Raw genomic sequence first — 23585 nt, 5'->3', positions numbered from 1 at the left:
CAAAATATGCTGATCTTTAAAATATACTCATCACAGAAACATCACAATCAGTCTGAAACAAGATACCTGAAAAATATAAAGCCATGGTAGCTCACAAAAGACGTCGTCTTGCAGCCATCACGTTTGATGACAACACACAACCATGGTCACCTTAAATCCGTGAGTGGCGTGAATCCAATCGTGTAAAATATTTATGAACTCCAAAACACGTGATAATGCAGACAAATAAATAAGAAAACAGCCAAAAAGCATCTCTGCATCGATGGACGTTGCTTGTTGCTAGCTGTTTGTCTTCCAGCCCAATAAAGTTATTTAATCTAGGCCGTAGAACAACCCAACTTGTGGTTTACGTATTTTTCGGCCAATTGCAGGCTTTGTTTTACCCCGCTCTAGCCTACACCATGCAGAGACTTGGAGCCTGACCGCAGATTTGAGACGGAAATTCAATGTTTTTGAGATGAAGTGTTTGAGGATTATGTTAGTAGTGACAAGATCAGATAGATTGAGAAATGAAATTGTGAGAGCCAGAACTGGAGTAGTCGTGGAACTGAGCAAGCGTGTGGATAAGAGAGTACTCGGTTGGTTTGGACACATGAAGAGGATGGATGAGGAGCGAATGTTGAAGAGGATCTACAGAGCAGAAGTAAATGGAAGGAGACCAAGAAGAAGGCCGTGATTGACGTGGATAAATGGTGTTATGAGTGCACTGCAGGAAAGAGGTCTAAATCTAGTGGAAGCTAGAGCTCTTGTTGGTCATAGGAATGAGTGGTGAGGTGTTGTAAAAGGATAGTGTGATGTTTGGACGCGTTCTAAGAGATGGACAGGGCACCTCTGCGGCAGTCACTGTATCGTGTAGTGCAACCTAAAACAAGTGCTACGAAGCACAAGGAAGAATACAAACTACAGAGACTCAAAGTGACCAAACCGCATCATTTTTCTTCTCATTTTAGGCCAAGCCGTTCACAAACTTTTTTTTTACAGGTACCCGTAGCAGAAAAATGGCAAACAATCATATCAGCTCCCTCTAGTTCAAGGGTATCGAACTCATTTTTACTAAGCGCCACATCAGTGTAAAAGTGACCTTGAAAGAGCTTAATGTAACTTATCAATGTAACTACTGCTTAATGTAAAATAACTCTGGATTATTTATTCATTCAAGTCTCAAACATTTCGACCGTTTTGAAAAAAAAACATAGCTACACTTATGTAATATGTTAATTGATTGGTCAAAGCGGCGCTGCCACGAGCGGCTGCCTTTTCCAGCAGCTGCCCTATTGTTTTATTGTCTGCTCCTATCTTCGGTGTTTTTTCTTTCCGTTTTGACAACTACACTATGGATTACTTCCATCCTATGGACATGGGTTTTAGCGCACAAAAAATGCGTGTATTCAAGGAATTTCAACTCCTTGCCCTGAAGAATTCTCGTGCCGGCGTGATGAAGGGGCCTATCGTGGAAGAAGAGCCGGAGCTAGCGAAGCGGCTAGCGAAGCGGCTAGCGGCGTTATAAGTCTTCGGTACCATCCGTAATCATGGTAAATGCGAACTCACGACCAAATAAAATCATCGAGTGCTGGTGGAAAACATCGAAGCGCACAGGGAGCGCAGTTGCTGTGTTTTGCAGAAACGTGGCTCACGTTTAGCATTCTGGACGCTAACGTGAAGCCACCCGGAGCTACCCGGAGCAATCCGGCTTCAACGCCGCTAAACAGAGACACGAAAGCCGGGGGTATCGGAGAGGAGGCGGACTTGCTAACACGAGGTGGTGTATCCCTGGATTTTCACAAAGAAAAGTTTTCCATCTGCCGCAGGGATGTCGAATTTTTGGACTGGCGTGACGTCATCAACTCCGCTACAAGGACCCCTAGGGCATCATGTTCATCTGTTAATAAACAACGGGGTAGACTGCTGGAAGTGTGAATTTCCCTACGGGGATGAATAAAGTATCTATCTATCTATCTATCTATCTATCTATCTATCTATCTATCTATCTATCTATCTATCTATCTATCTATCTATCTATCTATCTATCTATCTATCTATCTATCTATCTATCTATCTATCTATCTATCTATCTATCTATCTATCTATCTATCTATCTATCTATCTATCTATCTATCTATCTATCTATCTATCTATCTATCTATCTATCTATCTATCTATCTATCTATCTAACAATAACAAAATCGAGGCTGACATGCTTGAGAAAATTTCTCAATTCTGCTCATTGACATTGAAATGAAAACATACGGTGCAGGTGCGCCAACAGTCCATGGGTCGTGTAGTTGGCAGGTATTGTGGGAAATGTAGTGTTTGGTCGAAGCAGTCTTGAACCTCAGACATTTTAAGCCCATGCGGGCCACGTAAAATTATTTGGCAAAACTGACTTGGCCTGGAGGCCATGAATTTGACACAGGCGCTCTCGAGGAACTTCATATTATGTAAAATAAGCTACACGTATTTAAAAAAATGCACTTTTATATATCAGTCCATGTATCTTTGCTTATTTTTCAAATTAATTACGTTTTTTATAATGTGGACAAAAAGGTAAATACATATTTTTGTTATTTCTGTTGTTCTTTATTTTTTGGCATTATGTGCCTCTTGTTTTATGTTTATTGTGCAATAACCTTGCCCTCATGTAGGTTTTAGATAAGGTGATGGTGTAGTCTGTGGTTTGCAATAATCTGTGGTCTATGCAGCCCTTTGAGACTCCTTGTGATAAAGGGCTATACAAATAAACATGACTTGACTTGACCTCTAGGAGGCACTAGATCAGAGGTCTCCCAAGTGTTGCTCACGGCAGCTGAGGTGCTTGTGGACCTGTTCGTAAAAATAGTTCTTCGCTCGCTTTGAAGCTGGAAGGCCACAAACAGCCACATCACACCCACCAACAACCAGCAGCAACTCCCTCACATTTCAGGAGCACGAAGTTAGGCGTGCGCTGAATACCATAAACCCAAGGAAGGCAACTGGCCCGGATGGAGTACCAGGGAGGGTACTCAGGGACTGTTCCGATCCGCTGGCTGGGGTCTTAACCACCATCTTCAACCGGTCCCTGTCACAGGCGACCGTCCCACCTTGCCTCAAAACCTCCACCATCATTCCCATCCCCAAAAAGTCAGCAGTGGAAAGCCTCAACGACTATAGGCCTGTAGCTCTTACGCCTGTGGTCATGAAGTGCTTCGAGAGGTTAGTGTCCCGGCACATCAAAAACTCCCTGCCACTCACACTGGACCCCCACCAGTTTGCCTACAGGGCAAACCGCTCCACTGACGACGCCATAAACACAGCACTTCACACCGTGCTGAAACACCTGGACCACCGGGGGAGCTACGTCAGAATGCTCTTTCTGGACTTCAGCTCAGCCTTCAACACCATTATCCCGGAGATCCTGGTGTAGAAACTTGCACACCTAGGACTCTCTCCCTCCATCTGCCACTGGATAATGGACTTCCTCTCCAACCGCCCACAGTCGGTAAAACTCGGTACCCACGTCTCTCCCACCCTAACACTGAACACTGGCTCCCCCCAAGGTTGTGCACTGAGCCCCCTGCTTTTCACCCTCTAAAGCTCCGACTGCTCACCGACCCACCCCACAAACACTATAATTAAGTTCGCTGACGATACCACCTTGATCGGCCTCATCTCTGAAGGGGACGAGGCGGCATACAGGGATGAGGTGGAGTCACTTTCAACGTGGTGTTCGGAAAACCACCTCATATTGAACACCACAAAAACAAAAGAACTGATTCTGGATTTCAGAAGGAATGGCAGGAATTCAGCACCACTCACCATAAAAGGAGACTGTGTAGAGAGAGTCCACTCTTTCAAATTTCTGGGTGTGCACATATCCGACGACCTCTCCTGGTCTGCAAACACCAGAGCGTTGGTAGGGAAGGTCCAGCAGCGACTGCACTTCCTGAGATTGCTCAGGAAAAATAACCTAAAACAGCAGCTGCAGGTGTCCTTCTACAAAGCCACAGTGGAGAGCATCCTAACATACTGCATCACGGTGTGGTATGCTGGGTGCACAGCAGCAGACAGGAAAAAGCTCCAGAGGATCATCAAAACAGCCCAGAGAATCGTCGGCTGCTCTCTGCCCAGTCTGGAGGACATTGCCTGCTCTCGCTACCTCAGCAGAGCAGAAAACATCATCATGGACTTTTCTCACCCCGGCCACCACCTCTTCGACCTGCTGCCTTCCGGCAAGCGCTACAGGTCACACGAAGCAAAAACAAACAGACTCAGAGACAGTTTCTTCCCCACAGCCATTACCACCCTAAACAGACACCGGACAAAAAAACTGAAAACTGTTGCAAAAAGCTACCTCACACGATTGTAAAATGGTACTCACGTACATGCTGTCTGCACTATGTTTGTTCACTGCTCAAAACAGACACCGCACAAAAAAAACTGAAAACTTGCGCCAACACTACCTCATACGAATATAATGGTACTAATGTCTATGTTCTTGCACATGTCGACTGCACTACGTTTACTGCTCACCTTGCACAATGTCTGACCACTTCCTTTTTTCTGCACTATGTTGTCTATGTTTGCACCAATGCATATGCTGACTATTTTTTGCACTATAATGACTTTGCACCAGATGCAATATTGCACAACCCTTACGATACCAACGGTATCACGACAACACTGTATGTAACATCCCACATGCCGACATTTCTTGTGTAAATACTATGTAAATTATAACTATAGCCTTATCCCCCTTGTTTTATAACCTTATCTTCTCTGTTCCTTTATCTTCTTGGCTCATACCTCACTGTGAATGTGTAAAACTGGAGTGTCATGCCCAATTTCGTTGTCACAATATGTTAACCCATTTTGTAACAATGACAATAAAGGTATATTCTATTCTATTCTATTCTAAAAATAGCTTACCAGTGCTGGGTCATTTTCCAGTAATATTATTTCTCAATGGTTGAACGAGTCCAGTTAACCCTCCTTCCAATAATTACGTGATAACAACATAGTAACAACATAGTAATAACAAGATAAGTTGTCATTTTAAAAATGCATATCAAACTGGGTGCACTTGACACTAATAAGTAACAAAAGGAAGCTCTCAGCTTGAAAAAGTTTGGAGACCCTTGATATAAAGCTATATAGCCAAAGTTTGATAATTGGTCATCAGTAAAAGAGCAATTTAGCCGGAAGCTAAATATAGCTAGTGTCTGTTTTTGTCTCAAACAATATAAACATAACTACCTACTTGCCTGCCCACTGTAAATACCTAGCTGGCTTACAAAATAAACTAAAAATTGGGACAAGATGGCTTACCATATGTAGCAATATACAGTAAATCAAGTCTGCTAGATAGTAGTAAAGCGCTATAGCTAGAAGTTACATTTAGCTGGGTACTAGCTAGCTAGTGGCTAAATTTTCATTTCAATCAACAAAAACAGATTTACTTACCAGCCTGCCCACTGTCAATATCCAATTAGCTAACAATATGAACTACATATTTGGCTCGCTAGTTGACTATGTAACGCTATAACAGGGGTGTCCTATGTGATGCCTGCAGGCAACAAGGTGTCCCCTAAGAACAGCAGAGGTTCCCGCAGACCTGCTCTGTAAATATCTCACCGGGGCTGGATCATTGCGATTTGCTAGTAAAATGATTGTTTTAGTCTATTTAACCCTACTTTCAATAATTTACCTGGTAATAACATAGTGACAACGTATTAATAACGTGATGACTTTCTATTCTAGAAATGCATATCAAACTGGTTGCCCTTTGCACTAATAAGTAAAAAAGCTCTCAGTTTAAAAAGGTTTGAGACAACTGCAATAGATAATCCACAATGTCCCTTGACCCGGGTCAAGCTCTAAATGTAGGAACATCAAATTTAGTTACATGTTGATTTCAATCGATGTTTAAATGATCAAAAAACAATTGTTGAAATACTAAATTAATCCAATACAGTTTTTTTTCTCCTGCACTTTGTATGGTTTGTCTGTTTTATATTAGTTGAATGTTTCACAGAGTTAAACACAAATACAGTACTGTCAATTGTAAAACATTAAGTGCATTCAAAAATATTAAACGTTTATGTTATAAACAGACAGATTAAGATGAGGTAATTGCATGTACATTTAGGCCTTTATCTCGCTTGAAAATTGTGAAATGATCACATGATGCACGCCTCCACCCTTTTGACTTCGTGTCCAGAATCGTTGGGTGCGAGAGGGCCGTGCGGACATCCTGCATCCCCGCCCAGACCGGGTCACATCCCTGCATGCAGGTTACATAGCTCACCCTTCAACAGCCTGCCCTCCACACCCTCAAGTGTGGCCAAAAGCTCATTCTATTGTTTTCCACAGTCAGATGTTGCTGCACTCAGACGGCTTGATCACTTTTTGAGCCAAATGGGCATCTGGAGTATTTTTTAATCACTTTACCCTTAATTTTCTTTACTTCCGGTAAAGTGAGGTCAGGGAACTATATGCCTTACCTGTCACCATGGAAATACAAAATAAAAAAAACACATGAAATGTTTGTTTTTATTCAGTTCTTTCTTATTCAACTTGCCAATTTTTTGAGTTTTTATTCAAAAATTTTCACATTATATTGCGAATATTATCAGTACAATTAGTACATAACATTTTACTGTGCTGAGGGTGGGTCAAGCATCTTGGTTAATGGAACAGGGTGATACAAGACAAGAAAATAAGTAATAGTATTAGCAAGCTAAAAACATGTCAAGCCATCCAGTATTTTTATTCTCGTTGCATGGATTTTTTTTTTCCATAATGGATGGTTACTTATCTATCAATGCTTTTATTCAAAAGGGGCAGTATGTACGGTATTACTGTGCTGAGCGTCTGCAGATGCAAATTAAGGGACACAATCATGGCAGTGGGTGATAATGGGACCAATGATTTTCAATTAACGTACACCTTGGCCCTAAACAAAAGAGTTAGTGATAGTATCACCAAGCTAACCAATGGTGCCAGGCAAGATCCCAACCGATCTTTCTTTGTCTTTTTATTATCCCTATTTTTGTTTTGTGTTCTATTCAGGTTTCTTCCATAGATTTTTAAAAATAAAAAATTCCGAGAGTGAGATTAAAGTATGTTCAAATTCAAAAACGGTGAAAAGATTTCACTTTAAATGGTTGTCTTGCCAATCTTTCAGATCTACTAAGAAGGTTTTTCATGTGTTTTCCTATTAAAACTATCTAAAAAAAATATATATATAAATATATGTGTTGCTCTTAAAAGGCGAGACATGTTGTTTAAATAATTTATCGACAACCCAAATTCACTACAAGGCTTACCTATTTATTGATTCTTTTATTCAAAAGGAGCAGCATATAGACTTCGCTTACATGTTAAGATGAGCCCAAATTTTTTTTTCCATGCTACTGTTTATATATTGTTTTCTTGCCGTGCCACTCAAATAATAAATAAGTTGTAAATTAATTTATCTGTAAATCCAGTTGTGCCTCACCAGACACAAACCTTACTGAACCCATCTGCTTACTTCCATTTTGATTATGACTATTTCATCACCCGTCCCAATTAAATGGCTCGTAACTTCAAGATCATCAAGCTTTAGCAGCAAAACCGATGAACGCGTCTTCACCTTGTTTACTTAGGGGGGTGCAATAGATTCCAGCTTACTGCAACAATGAACACATTTGAGTTTGTTTTAACACATTAAGAAGAGTAAATCTGTCATCTGAACATCATCCTTTTTTAACAGATGCTAAATTTTGTTTCGCGATGTCATTTTGCATGAGGAAAGGGAGGATATAAACAATCGTTGGTCACAAGACGCAGGAAGTCTTCCCTGGCAATCTTCAAAAGTTCAGTGCACAAGTATTCTTAGAAAAAGGAAGTTAATAATGCCTTAAGGACTGATGTAAATTTGGGAGGGCCGTGGGAAGGAATGGGCACAAACCAATGATAAACATCCTGCTTCATGTCTACACACGGTATGTTTAACCTGCCATGTTAAAAGTGTGTCACCATAATCGATTTTTCAGCTTTGTTCTTTTAGGATGATTGTTAGCGTTTTCCTTTGAGACGTCCCTCTATGTTTACATGCAAAATGCCATGACTTTGTCTGGGAGCAGCAGTCAAAAGGAAATGCCACCTTTTGTTGAACGTGTCAAAGACAAATATGTACTTCCTTTCAAGAGACAGCAAAAGAGAAGCGGCGTTTAACATTACAGTCAATTTGATTTACAGCAGGGGTGTCAAAGTCAAATGGACGGAGGGCCAAGCAAAGAATTTAACTGTAAACCAAGGGCCTGACTGATAGAGTGTATAACATGTGTATAATATTAGCGTAGTTACCTTTAATGAACTTACTGAAGACCAAACAAATATATTCCAATACGATTAGAAAAGTAAAGCAATATTTTCTTGTGCCTAGGTCAGTGATATTGTATTTTGGACAGTCACAGAAGAACAATTTCCTTTCTATAGAAAAACCCCAAAACATGAACAGGAAATGAAAGAATCCGCTATTATTCAGGCACCATAACTAATCAAACGTTTTAATTCCAACAAAAGAGTGCTAAATTCACTTAAAAGGAAAAAAAAATCATTTTCTATCATTCATTAAACTGGAGATTTGGATTGAAACACAATAAAATAAAGTGCAAACATCTTTTAACCCCACAAAAACTTTTTTCAAAGAGAATTAGTCTTAAAAAATGCATGTGCATGATACAATAATGCATCAAGATGAGCTCAGAGGCCAGAGAAAACCTTCTTGCAAGCCACATGTAGCCCGCGGGCCATGACTTAGCCGTATGTGATTTACGGCAATTATTGTTATATTTCGTTCCGTACAATCCTATTCATTTTTACAAAACGGTCAATCAAAAATATTTTCAGATGAAAGAATGATCGTAAAATATTGGCCTTATTTATAGATATATCATTTGCTCCATTTGACGGCAATAGACCTCAAAGATTTTTTAAAGGAGACTGGCAGTGAACGTGTTAAATCAGGATATACCCGTAGTTTAATGTCATGTACTGTACATAGCTTGCGATCAAATGTTTTAGAACAATGGTCTCCAACCTTTTGTTAACCATGGACTAGTTGAATGTGTGACAATATTTACACTGCCCAGGCCAAAGTTGGTATTAAATATGTTTGTACGTTTTCTAAATTAATAATGATGATAACAATAACAATGATCAAATTAATAACAACAATGGCAATAATAATAAGAATAAAAATGATAAGTGTAAATCCATAGTGTAGTCATGTGAAATATTTGGGTGTCTTCATAACACTACAACAGTCTTACATAACATCGGTAACTGAGCCAACTAGTCGCAATGGGAACGTTTAGTTCAGTGCACTGCTTGTCTTGTCAACAATGTAGGGATTCCATGTATCCTCGAACTGCATTGAATAATCTTTCAAATTTGGGTACAGCACAATCTTTGTAACATGACAGTGACCAAACTGATTGGCTATGAATTGAAAATATGGTTTGATTCATCCGTCGCTGCATTTTCCGCGATCGGGGATCCTCATCTCCCATATTACCGTTGCAATGCCTGGGTACAACGCCCTGTTCACATTCTGTGTAATCGTAGCGGTGTCAATAAAACAGTAATGAGCAAAGAATAATGGAACTTGTTTTTCTTTCTGTGTGGCCCTCTACACACAGAATGGCCCAGTACCGCTCCATAACCCTAAGGTTGGGGACCACTGATTTAGAATACTAAAACCTGCAGCTTAAAAGTTCATTCTTCAGGCACTTATTTTAACACACATAATTCAATATTGACATTATATGTCAATATAAATGCCATTCAAACACAATATTATATCTACAATGCGTGAATTTATTAAACCTTTTCCAGCATTTTGGAATAAGAACAACAAAACTTTTTGGCATTTTTAAAGCGTAAAAAAGGACAGGAGGGCCATAAATAATTGACATAGCTATTAAACACAACATGCAAAATCAAAAACGAAAAGCTAGCAGTAAATGTGACTACAACGCCACTCTGTGCCACATGAACACATCCCACCACAAATTAGGGTGAATTTCCTTTCAGGCGGCGTGACAAAAGTCCTTTAGTCCTCCCTAAAGAACCTGACAAATTTTGAAATGTGTTACGTAAGGTTGAATAGATTTCACCTGTCAAGGCTTTAGTGAAACATTCTGCAAAAAATAAATATCCAGATGTTTTGGTGATCAACCGTCCTTGTTGATAATTGTTACTCTTTAAAGCAAAAATATACACAAACGTGTTGCTGATGTGTGAAGACGTCACAGTAAATCTGGTTGGGTTATATTCTTCTCAAGAACGGAGTCAAAAATGGAACTTTTTTTGGAGCCTCCAGCCTGGAGCATCCAGAGTCTCTGTCACACGAAGGGGCTGTCGGATCTGAATATGTCTGAATAGCTTTTGCCATTAGCAGGCTCGACGTTGCTTTCGATACTGTAGCATCGGTGGACCTCGGTGAGCGACGAAGCCACGTAGGAAGGTGGTCGAAAGAAATCGGCGTTGGCGAAGGTGCCGGAGAACTGCATCCGTTGCTGGTTCCAGTGTCTCCGCAGAACGGTCTGAACCTTTTGTTGGGTAGGGTTGAGAATCAACAATGGCAAAACATGTCAGGAATTTCTTTTACGCTTCAATTTACATTATTGGCAATTGGTGGACACAAATCTGGGAATTTGTCGGGAAGAGACCTATGTTTTAGAATTTGAAGTGTGGCAATTTGTGAAGAACTTAAAAGGGCTGTGTATTATTTTACCACTAAATGTCACTGTATTGTGTAGTCAACCAAAAACGCAACAAGAATAATATAAACTACGGCCCCTCAGAGTGCCAAAACCATACTATTTTTCTTCTCATTCTTTGCCCATACTTTTGCAACATTTTCGATTTTTGGGTATCCATAGCGGCAAGTTGACACTTATGTCAGCTCCCTTTAGGTGAGGCTCATGTTATGTAAAATAAATAAAGATTTCTCGACCTACGAGTATTTGAAAAAATTGACGTTTTTATGACAATTCATGTATTTATTTTTCAAATTTAAAATCAATTAAGTTTGTCCCTTTAAGAAATATACATTTGTAATTTTCAACTCTAGGTGCCTAAACATTGATTGACCCTGTTTGTTTTGAGTTGCCAAAATGTTTGATCCAAGCAAGGTAAATTAAATATATTGCAAATATTTACTTACTAAATAAACATTTGTTTTCCATACTAAACCTTAGCATTCGTCATTTCAGCAGCCTCGACTGGGTGGCGCTTGGGCCACTGCCTCTCCGCCTTCTCTAAAAAAATGTTCTTCTTAAAAAATTGCTTTGATTTTTTTTTTTACAATTATCACTGCTTTTCATGGTCAAAATTGACTGACATGGTTAAAAATATGAATCATATTTTAAAAAATGTACAGTTAAACTGTCAACCCAATGTTGTCTGCATCAAATTAAACAAAAAATTAAAAAAACTTTGAGGAGTTCAAATTTCCTGGACAACAATTATAGCTTAGAGCCATGTTTTTTACTGATACAACATTGGAAGCATCCCATTTTTGAGGGATGGACTCCCCTTGTAGTTCATTATTTTGATATCAGTAGTGAACCTGGCTCTTTAAAGTGATATAAACTGTTATTAAATAAAAAGTTCAATTTGTATTCAACATGAGTGCAAATCAGACTTGTTTATTCATAAATTAACCTTATATTTTATATATGAATGTGTGTGTCTTACCTCTCCATTAAAGAAACAGAATATAGTAGACACGAGGAGACCCTGAAAGTGACCAAAAGTGTCTTCAGTAAAAATGATCCAGACATTATTCAACTTCAAATCAGCGCTCACTTGATAGTGCATAAGAATCTCCATAATGTAGAGGTAGATTTCAGAAACCCAATGCTCCTGTGGCTTGTAGGGAAGCAGCACAAACTGAATCCCAAGGAGAGGGATGAGGATTAGGGTGGCCCTCACCGCTCGCATGTAGAGGCTGGACTCGGCCTGGTGCGTTACTCGTAGTTTGGTGATTAGAACTCGTACGATGTTCAGCAGGAAGAAAAGGTTAACCTGCAAAAAACGAGGATGGATGGACGAATGGACAGTGGATACACAGATAGAAAGACAGATAGACAGACAGTTATAGACATATAGATATAAGGACATAAAGACATATAGATATAGGTCTATAGATAAACATACAGATACACGGATAAACTGATCGATACATACACTAATAGATAGACTGATAGACGGATCGATAGATGGATGTAGTGACTTACTACCAACGCTGCACATATTGGTCCATGAATGATGTACAGCAGTGATGTGTCTGAGCTCACCCAGCATCTACCAGACAAAAAAAAGTTTTTTCATTTTTGTCAATGCTCTGGCTTAGGAGCGAAGGTAAACATTACAAAACAAAGCAATCATGGCTCAGCTTTAGAAAACCACAGGCTTCTTGTTTACAATGTTAATTTTCGTTACCTTCTTACTTGAAAAACTAGCTAAAGTATAGTTTCAACTTAATATACTGTAGTTCATTTGTGAATTACAATGCCATCCTAAGAATGCCCAATCTTGGAAAGCTAAGCAGGGTCAGGCCTGGTTAGTACTTGAATGGAAGGCCTGGGAATACAAGATGTTGTAAATAAATCACTTGGCGCACGCTCTGCAGCGACAGCACTTAAGATGGATTTTCCTAAGGGGACCAACTATATGAAATTGAAATTAGAATTGAAAAATATAAAAGTGTTTAGCGCGTGTGCGGCACAGTTCTTAGGTTGTGGGAACCTCCTGCGTGGGTTCAAATCCAGCTCCCGGCCTTACTGTGCGGAGTTTGCATGTTCTCCCCGTGCTTGCGTGGGTTTCCTCCGGGCACTCCGGTTTCCTCCCACGTTCCAAAGACATGCATTTCAGGTGGATTGGCCGGTCCAAATTGTCCCTAGGTGTGAATGAGCGAGTGAGTTGTCTGTCCCAGTGTGCCCTCGATTGGCTGGGAACCAGTTGAGGGTGTCCCCTGCCCACTGCCCGATGATTGCTGGGATGGGCTCCAGCACCCCTGCGACCCTACTGAGGATAAGCGGTGCAGCTGATGAGATGAGATGAAATTATTTGCCAAATGGACAAAATCCCCCAAAAAGTCACTGTATTGCGTAGGGCAACCCAAAAAAGAGTACTAAAAAGCACAAGGAAGAATACAAACTATGGAGACTCAAAGTAACCAAACTGCACCATTTTTATTCTCAATTTTTGCTCCGCCTTTAGCAATTACCCGTAGCAGCAAGACGGCTGAGGCTCATGTTAAGACTTAACATGAGCCTCAGCCGTCTTGCTGCTACGGGTAATTGCTACTTAACAGTTAGGTAAAATGAATCAATATATTGATGATTTCTAAAGTAAAATGTACGCCTGTATAATAGTCCATGGATTTTTCTTATGATTGAAATCAATATCGTTTTTGAATGAATTAAGTTGTTTTTAAAACTAGAGGCGCTAAATAATACACCCTTGCCCTTTAAAACACACTACACTAAGAAAACGGCCTTTTGTACATAGACAACATTTTGGGACTAATGGAACAACATACACTTTTGTGGAAATCATGTGATCTTATAGATTCAGAAAAACCTACCTGTCGTTGTAGTAGCATTGGCGTGCAATGGAATGTAACACAGCTGGGACCAATGGAAAACCTGTCCAGTGGAACGCAAACGTGTCACTCTGAATTGACAAAACTCGCTGAAAATGATGCTTTTCCACGCTCACCCCAGCCGAGAAGATAATACCACAAGAGGTGCTGCTTCTCTGCAAACACAGCCACCACTATCAGTGTGTGCAGGTAGATGCCCTCGCAAAGCATCCAGAAGTAGTTGCAGCTCAGCAGGTAGAGGTGAATAAACATTAGCAGCTTGCAGCTAGCCTAGCATCAAAAGCAAAACAACATGACGGGACACTTTACGGCCTGTTCCCGGCAAAAGAGAACAACTCGCTTACTGAGTCGGTGAAGGTGTGCCCTTGTTCCTTGGCCACTTTTGTGAGCCACACAACGGTGATGATCGAGTTCAAAACGAAGGAGATGAAAAGGTTCTTGTGCAGTGTGATCCTCTGGCAACTCAAACTCCTGCAGGAAAATGTCCATTTAAAAGGGGTGTCAAATGTACGGAGGGTCTCCCCCAAAAATTGGACACAAACAGACTGATCAAATGTTAAAAATTATCAAAATGCCCATGAAGTCTAGTCCAGTGTTTCTCAACTAGTGGGTTGGGACCCAAAAGTGGGTCGTGGACCAGTTTTAAGAGGGTCCCGGGCCTTCCCCTTTGTGAAATAATGCTAAGAGGAAGAAAAAAATAGAGGGTAAATTACATTCATGCTTGATCTCTTTTAGCAGTTTAGTCAATTGGCGCGTTTGAGAGGGAGTACATTTATAAAGAGTTTGTGGGTTTTTTTGTTGTTGTCGTTGTTGTTTACCTTTTTCTGCCCATAATATTTGGTCCCAAGAAAGTCATGAGGGGAAGGAGAAGTTACAGTGACAACGATTGAGTCGAAGAAAAAAACGATTGCTAAATAAGAAAAGGGTGTACACGTATCTGCTATTTAAGTGCCGCTGGAAGGTACAGGGGGGTTTTGGGGTTTTTAAGGGTTATTGATCTATCTTCGTTATTCATTATCCATTATCCGTTATCGGTCAGTTCATAATACGCTACAAAGCCTAGGAGCCGGGACACTTACTCTCAGCCAAAAGGCCAAGCTAAGGTCCTTGCCCTAAAGCCTTGCTGCGATCATTGCGAATGCACCCCCACAACAGTATACAAGTTCAGAGTCACGGTTAACAGTAAATGCTTTAAAATGTGTAGCTTTTACCAGTATATTAATCTTTTGTCAACTACATAAATAAGTAATGTTTAAGTACATGTTTAATTCATGTTTTGAATTTATTTTACTATGTGGCTATTTTAAAGGAGTTTTATGGGGGTCCTAATATGCGATTTGGGCATATATGCGATTACGGTACATACAATTGTTTTGGTTTTGCTGGTCACTTTGTTATTTGAAAAAATGTGAATGTATTTTACTATCTCTACTTTAAACTGCAAAATGATTTCCTTGGATGCTTTTGAGAAGTGGACATCTTTCCTCGATTTAGGTCGCAGCTTGTCATGAAAGTCGAATGGAGGGTCCTGAAGTCAGACCGGTTGAGAACCAATGATCTAGTAAACTCAATTGAAACTAGAAAATATATTCCATTATGATGAATAGAGGAATATTTTCTTCCGGTGTATGTCAAGAAATCTTTCATTTTCAACAGGCACAAAAGACAAATGTCTCGTATATACCGGTAAAATATTGAATTAAAGAAGCCAGTATTATTCAGAAACCATCACGAGCCTAAAGTTTCTATGTTAGCAAAAGTGGTCTAACTTTACTTCAAAGAAAAAAAATACAATTGCAGTTTCAACTGATATATGTTTTAAATATAATTATTGGTTTGAAATACAATTCAAAAGTGCGAACATCTATTACCCAAAATCAAGATTTTCTTCAATAAACAGTAACGACTATAGAGAGAGAGAAAACAAACAATCCCTCGTGTATTGTATACAATAATGAATCAAGATCATCTCAGGGGGCGTAGAAAACCTTCTCATTGGCGACATCCAGCAGGCAGGCCTTGACCTTGTCAAATGTAATTTAGCCCTTATCTATTTAAGTGATACAGACAAAGGTGTTATGTTCTTGTTTTTTGTTTGGTCCAGCCATTTAAAAACATAACAAAAGGTTTAGCACATTCTTTGCGTTTCGTACATTGGCTAACATTAGCCTAGCATACAGACAATTAATCATAAAATTATCAATGTTTTGATTTTTGCCCTTGTGTTATTCAGAGGTCACCGGACCCTCCGAAATTGAGAGTTACTTGCTGGAGTATAAGTCTCAATTTTTTCCACACATATTACTACTTTAAAAGAGGGTAGGGGATTAGATAAAAAAAGGATATTACTTTTCGTAATAAAGCTTCTATTTCTCAAACTTGAGACTCTAATGTACTTCTTGCCACTTCTTTTTCTACATTAGTTATAGCCTGTTTGTGCTGTTCTCTGAAGGAAGTAGTGCACACCATTGTAGGAAATCTTCAGTTCCTTGGCAACCTTATTTCTTAGAACAAGAATAGACAGTCGAGTTTCACACAAAAGTTCTCCTTTTCTGGATGTTATAAAAGTTTAATCACACCCACAAATGTAATGCTCATAATACTTGACTAGCACAGAGCAAGGTCAGTTTTATAGCTTCTCTAGCCAGCTAAATTATTTTCAGCTCTTCTAACGTTGATGCACAAGGATTATTAAATCATTGGTTAGCCTTCTAATGCAATTTGCAGACACAATGTAGTTTTACTACACTTGAATGCTGGTTGATGGAAATGGGCCGCTATACAGCTATGTAAATATTCAATTCAAAGACATTTGCAGTAAAAAAGTAATTTACCACGTTAAAAATGTATTGGGGTATTTCTGACTTTCTTTGAAAAATAGGGACATTTCTAGGCTTCCCCAAACTTTTGAACAGTCGTGTATGGCTTTTTTTTGTATTATGTATCCCTTTCTTTGGATTTGATGGCTTATTTTTTATATTTAGCATATGTAACGGGTGTAATAATAACTTTTGTTTTATTGAAATTCCTGAAATATGTGTATAGTTTTTGGTAAATGTCCTGCAATGCTGAGTCCAACAGTGCCATCTGCTGGTATGGGGTGGGGTTTGGTTTTGGCTTCTAACATGTGACCAGGAGGTGGGGTTTGTTGTTAGTCTTATCAGAGAGAACTACAAAGGTAAGACCTATCTTTTTGTGCTCCACAAAAGAAGTAAATTTTAAACATTATAACCCCAGCTGACAAATCTCTCACCATGCATAGTAATGTGATTGATATTGTCAAGCTGTTAACGTTTATTTTCGTTTTGTTTCTGTTTTACTAAATATTAATTCCCTTTGTAGAGATCAAAGAGATCAGACCCAGCAGAAAAAGTTAATGTTGTGACTCATCCATTTGCAGGTAAATTGTACCCATTTTTATACTCATTATTGTTTTTATTCCTATTTTCTCATATACATTAAAAAAGGATGATGTTGGTTAAAATTCAGACTAAAGAAAAACATGTTGAATTCATTGTAAACGTTAAAAATCCACTATACGATCTCTTGTTAAAAGTATCTTGTTAAAATGTATTGTGATATTCTAAAATGTATTTTCTGTAAAGTGAAAAGAAAGCTCTTTGATATGCTTTGTTGTTAGTCTTATCAGAGAGAACTACAAAGAGATCAAAGAGATCAGACCCAGCAGAAAAAGCTAATGTTGTGACTCATCCATTTGCAGAAACTGTAATAATAAAAACCTCATCATCCAGTCCAGCGTGAATGTGGATCTTTGGTGGGACACGTACACCGCGGTTACACATATGAGTTACCATATTTATGTAAATGAGCTATACAATTTGGATATTTCCGATAATTACTTACCTTTTAAGGTGAACTTAAGCCAAATCAATGTTATTGAATGATGGGATAAACAGATGCATACTATAATGTCACAAGTTCTGCATAAACTTACTTAAAATGGAAAAATATTCCAAGTGAGATGATCAAAGAGACCAGTGACAACCCGTGGCCAATCATGACTAGGTAGAAATGCGTCATCGCCACCTGAAAGAACAACCATTTACTACACTAAAGAATATTCTGTAGCACTAATACATTTAACGAGTCCAAATTTGTTCTCACGGTGCTATGATGCGTCGTGTTGGCTCTGCAGTTGGTAAAGTCAGTCCACGTCCGGTTGCTGTAAGGGTGGCGCCACCAATCGCCCGTTTCCGTACAAACTTTGGACGCGAGCGCTGATGAAAAAATGACCACTTTTAAACATGCACATCATTGATGTTTTATTAAACTAATTCCACACACAAATAATCCATTTTTTTTGGAATAGCTAATTCATTTTGAAAATGAACATTTTTTTTTACCAGGGAAACACTTCTTGGAACTTAAGGCCTAGCCCCCAAAATTGTTTGCTTCTATGGAACTGTGTCTTCTATAAAATTCATTTTGAAAATTAAATCACTCCAAAAAATAATACATAAAGAGTGCTATAAAACATAGCATGCATTTATAATAATGAAATGACAACCTTTTGAAAAGGTAAAATAAATAAAATAACATTAACACAGTTTAATTTCAATTTATGTGGAGCTATTTTTACCTTTGGGATCCATCGCCAATCACACACCCGCTGGTTAGCTTTAAAAGAGCCACCGGCTTAGTATGTGATGCTGCCCCTTTAAATGTGGCGGAGCTTGGGTCGCAAAGTGGTTCTCATCGGAGAGAAAAATAGTAAGCGAAGAATTCAGAGAAATATGTGTATTTTCATGGAGGTGTTGTTACTTGGTTATGGGTTTAATGTAGGGTAATTTAGCGGGGTAGGAGTACAGTTTCTTCTTCATAAATCTATTCAAGTACAGGATTTCACAAAAATGAGTAGACCCCTCACATTTCTGCATAGTTCTTGTCATATTGTATAATAGAACATCACTGAAAAAACATTGTTTTGACAAAATGGAAAGAAGTATGGAAACAAAGGCCATGACTTACTGGAAAGATATCTTCTGATCTGATGAGACAAAAATTAATTCATTTGGCTCAGATTGTGTGAAGCATGTGTGGTGGAAACCAGCCAAGGATAACAAACATGTTTGTGTCGTGCCTCAACTCAAGCATGGTGTTGTGAATGTCATGGTTTGGGGCTGTATGAGTGCAACTCGAATTGGGTAGTTGCTTTTCATTAAGAGAAGCATGAACTTAAGCATGTACTGTGGAATACTGTAGCAGAGAATGATTGTTATGCCAAAGTGCAGGATAAAAACTTACAGTGTACAATAAGACAATAAAACAAAAAATTCCTTTCCTTTATACCAACCCAACAATGCAAAACACCAAATATACAGATGCGCATAATGGTTAAGATACGTTTAAAACAAAATAGATAGGAATGGGAATAAAAAATGATCAAAGGCACAAACTAACAAAGTGAAGAAAGAGACCTGAGAGAGGCTTAACTACACCAGCATGCGGGCAAGGAAAACTCAAAAACCTCAGTGTGAGGAGAAAAGAGAAACCTTGAGAAAGGACCTCACATGTGGTAATCCCCCTTCCAGGATTGACCAGGGTGAATTACAATTAGCAATTTAGTAAATTTAGTAAATTAGGTTCACATTGAAGTCTAAACCAGTGTTTATTGACTGGTGGGTCGGGACCTAATAGTGGATCACCGACCTGTTCATTGGATCACGGTCCTTTGTCTTGGCAAAATTATGCTAAGAAAAAAATTAAAAGTAGGGTCAATTACACCTCTTAACAGTAGATAGCAATCATGCCCTGCTCGATTTATTCTTCCTGTTGAGTCAATTGCCCCCATCCCGATTGTATTTAAAAGGGACCACATCTCATTTTAGTGTGATTTTGTTAGTTTGATTTCCTTTTTGTTGCACATAACAACGTCCCGGGTAGTGCTGTTTGAAGGTACTGTCAATGATTTAAAGATGTTATATTTTATATTTTAGCTGTTTTACCAGTATATTAATATTTATTATTAACACAATGACAATAATTGCTGAAGTACATGTTTTATTATTTTTGGGGTTGAATTTATATGAGTATGTAGCTATTCTTAAGCAGTTTTAGGGAGTCGCTTACATGCTATGCAGGCTTTTATGCGGGTATATACGATATTTGAAGTCGTGGTTTTGCTGGTCATTTTCCCTCCATCCATTATCTGCACCGCTTATGCTCAGTAGAGTCACGGGGGTGCTGGAGCCTGTCCCAGATATGTTCTGGCAGTTCGCATGGGACACCCTGAACCTGTTGCCAGCCAGTTGCAGGGCACACAGACACAGACAGAAAACTCGCTCATTCACACCTAGAATGGGCCAAATAACCTATCAAGCATGTTTTGGGAATGTGGGAGGAAACTCTAGGGCCCGGGAGAAACCCACAGTGGCACGGGGAGAACATGCAAACTCCCAATGAGAAGGCTAGCAGCTGGCCATTTTCTTTCTTGAGTAAAGGTGAATATATTTTGCTATTATTTCAGACTTTTCTGTTCACACTGGTCTAAAAATAGTGTTCGAGTAATGTATGTATGAGAATTTGTTACCAGAAGTGTCAAAGTCTTTGTAATAATCCGGACAGCTCTGTTCTGCTGTGAGTCCTGCTTCGGTTTCGTCCCAGCACAACCAACCATCCCATGTCATATTGCACGCCATTCCTGCAAAAAGAGAATATAACATTGATAGAACCTTTATCCTTGCCTATTTGGGTGTGCCCAGGATATTTTGCAAAATCAACATCGTTGTTCCTTACCATTTGTTTGGGTTCTACGGTAATGCTCTCCTCTCACCATCCGCTGGAAGCACTTGTACTGGGCCATGGCGATGGTTGATGGATGCTGGCCGTTCTGGTTCATCTGCTCCTGATGGGTGTCCTCCAAACTTTCAGCCAAAAGTAGCTGACACGATGGGAACATGGATTTCCTGATTAGGACTGTTTTTCCAGCATAGCAGTGTACAGACTTTTACTACCTTATTGACAGAGCACAGAACCACAAGGCAGAGGAAGCTGTCCATTTTTGATGGCAGGATTTTCTGGGGAAGGTGGATTGTTTTTAAGTGAAAAAAACATTTTGGATTTGGGTTAAAATAATGACAGCCTTTTTGGAAAGGGTTAGGCCGGGTTTAGTGTTGGAGTTAGGATGTTGGGTGGGTATGGTTTAGGATGTTCGGGATAGGATTCAGGCTTGGGGTTAGAATGGGGTCTCCAACCTATTTCAAGACAAGAGCTACTTCTTGTAACTAATTAGCACAAAAGGCACCCAGTCTGTATGCTTTTTATAAAAACAACGTTTTATGTTGCTACTATGTTGTTACAATGTTATTACAATGTTAGTACCATTTGCTGGAAGTAGGGTTACATAAACTCAGTCAACCACAGAAAAAAAATCATTGTACTAGAACAGGGGTCGGGAACCTTTTTGACTCAAAGAGCCATAAAAGCAAAATATATTAATTTTATTTTGGGAAAGAGCCACACCATATATTATGAGACAAATTTACTAAATTGCTAAACCCGCGCCCCAGACAAAAGCTTAGTCTTCAGCACATTTATTTTTGATGATTTGATAAAAATTATGAAAACAGAATAATGCCAGAGCCCGTGTCCCAAAATCAACAAACATACCACTTTAAACTTGTCTCTTTCTTGCAATTACTCAAGATCGGTTAAACTCATTTTGACCCTTTTTTTTCATACATATTGGTTTCAAAACGAGATGCAAGCAGTTATTTTGTAAAAACGTCACAACATTCTGCTAACAGGGAGCCTGATGTGCTTACCTTTGGCGCAGACGGCGTAGGGCAAGAGATGGGAGGGAGTGCTTGCACTTTTTGCATAGCTCCACCCATCCCTCCCACTCACCCAATCAAATAAGTAAGTTCTCTTTCCGGTGTTTTGGCGTATTTACAGTTTGTTCTGTGGATTCATCATAAGGTATCTGAACACTGAACACAGATTATATAGTGAGCTTTTATATAAATGATTCTTTACTATTGTACAGCCAAAACGAGTTTTTGTTTTTTTTTGGGGGGGGCTTGGCACCTTAACTGTAAATTGTAGTGAAGAACGTGCCCTATATATTCTGCGAAGTACTGCTTTGAAATAAGCTTTGGTTTGGCTTTGTGTGTATCTGAACAGGATTGATGGCTCAAGTTTTGAACAAGATGGAGAAAATTAGCATGCAATCAAATTTGTCTCTGAGCCAAAGGTACTCATAGAAAGAGCCATATATGGCTGGCGAGCCATAGGTTCCCGACCCCTGTACTAGAAGATCGCAAAGACCGAGCTATGGTGAGGTATTTTCAGTACAGGTCCTCAGACACCTCCGCTGTCCTTAGGGGGGCACCCTGGAGCCTTTGGGAACCATGCAAGAGATCACTGGGTTAGTGGGTTAGGGGTTAGCCCTAGGTGACAGGGCTTAAAGGGCTGATAACAGACATTCAAAATCTGGCAATCAAAAAAGTCCATATTTGTTACAGTGGTATCATTGTGCAAATAAACATGAGTTTCAGAAAAGTTTAACTTTTTATGACTTCCTTATCCGAAAAATGGTTTAGTATTAAATTAATGAGATTAATAATATTGTCATTGTTTCCATTCAGAAACCTTTTGACACCGATTTTTTAGTGCTGTTGTAAAGGAACATTTTCTTTTGTTTGGTTATAAATTTATTAATTTATTGTATTTATTTCTGATGCACCAACTATTTAGACCAGGCTATAAGCAATACTTTGTCAATAATTTCCCATTTATCCTGTCATTCTGATTTCCCTCTTTTAAATCTTTATTGCGTGTTAATCATGGAGTGCCATGACTGAAATGTTTGAAAACAATGTTCACCATGTTGTTTTGAATGACAATAAATACCCTTTCAATTCTAAATTATGTTACACAATTTTTTTGTCGCTAATTTTAGGATTGCCTTTTATTTCAATGGAAAAACATAGAATAAATAATAGAAATAATAATATTCTTTATGACTGTTTAAAAGGTGCATATTTTTATTTATTGAAAACGCTCTTCAGCCCGATGATCAAGAGTGGGTGGGAGGATCACTTGTGTAAACAAAATATCAGCACAAAAACACAGGCCTTTCTTCTGCTGTGTGAAAGGGCAGGATTCCTTATGATTCAGCTTCTCTTTTCCTTTGACCTCTGCAGTTTCCTTCCTGCTTTGCCTCCTTATCGAGCGAGTTTCACCGAATGAGTTTCAATGTAGCTCCTAGTGTTAATTCACAGTCTGACCCAAACTACTTTGTTAACTCTTTTCAGTTACATGAGGTGTGGCTCCAAACAGAATCTACAGTCAATCGGTGCATTAACTTCAAGCTCAATAGAGACCAAGTAAAAGCAAATGCATAGCTATTATTTTGAGTGCAATACAGATACCAATTATTTGTTTTAATCCTCTTGTATATCCATCCACTTTTCCTACACCAGGTATTTTCCGCATTTTAAGCACACACCACAGGAGCACATCATATTCGTTTCCAAATGAAGCGCAAACAAGGTCTTACCTTTTCAGGTCACAGCAGTATTTTGAAGACTAATCCCTGAACTTGATTGTTTTTTTGTGGTTAGAATAAAAAAGATGGAAGCTGTGCTAATGGGGAGTCTGTGTGTCTGTTCTGGTACCCTCCACAGTCTGAAGCAACACTGAGCTGTCATAAGAAGGACACTGAGCAGATGACCTCATTTGTTTGCCTTCCATGTAGGCGTAAAGGGACATCCCCGCAGGCGAGACAACAGACAGGTACACACCTCCATCCACACACACACACACACATTGAATAAATACATTACATACATACATTAACTATATACTAAATATATGCACAGTTGAAATGTATGTGCAGAAGATTTTATGTTAAATGTTAAACATGTTGCTCTATTCAGTTTTGTCTTTAACATGTAAAATACATGGACAGCAAGTGTTTCTTAACTTG

At 39.1% G+C, this 23585-nt stretch overlaps 1 protein-coding gene across 1 annotated transcript; it reads right to left on the bottom strand.

The window, feature by feature from the left end:
• Positions 1-8888: 8888 nt before the first annotated feature.
• On the bottom strand, positions 8889-23343 carry LOC148370215 (calcitonin gene-related peptide type 1 receptor-like). Its single transcript, XM_088330084.1, has 13 exons — positions 23157-23343; positions 20611-20673; positions 20393-20537; positions 20187-20297; positions 17762-17874; positions 17592-17683; positions 13981-14107; positions 13753-13906; positions 13619-13679; positions 12267-12333; positions 11836-12054; positions 11725-11766; positions 8889-10574 (listed from the first exon to the last, which is right to left on the bottom strand). The coding sequence occupies exons 2-13, from the start codon at positions 20653-20655 to the stop codon at positions 10368-10370; spliced, it is 1383 nt and encodes a 460-aa protein (XP_088186210.1). The 5' UTR covers positions 20656-20673; positions 23157-23343; the 3' UTR covers positions 8889-10367.
• Between the last annotated feature and the right edge of the window lie 242 nt (positions 23344-23585).

The sequence above is a fragment of the Urocampus carinirostris genome, chromosome 3, assembly GCF_059441175.1.
Source record: "Urocampus carinirostris isolate Australia breed hairy pipefish chromosome 3, RoL_Ucar_1.0, whole genome shotgun sequence".
NCBI classification, from domain to species: Eukaryota; Metazoa; Chordata; class Actinopteri; order Syngnathiformes; family Syngnathidae; genus Urocampus; species Urocampus carinirostris.
The sequence above is the reverse complement of the archived record's forward strand: the minus strand, read 5'-3'. Positions and strand labels throughout refer to the sequence as shown.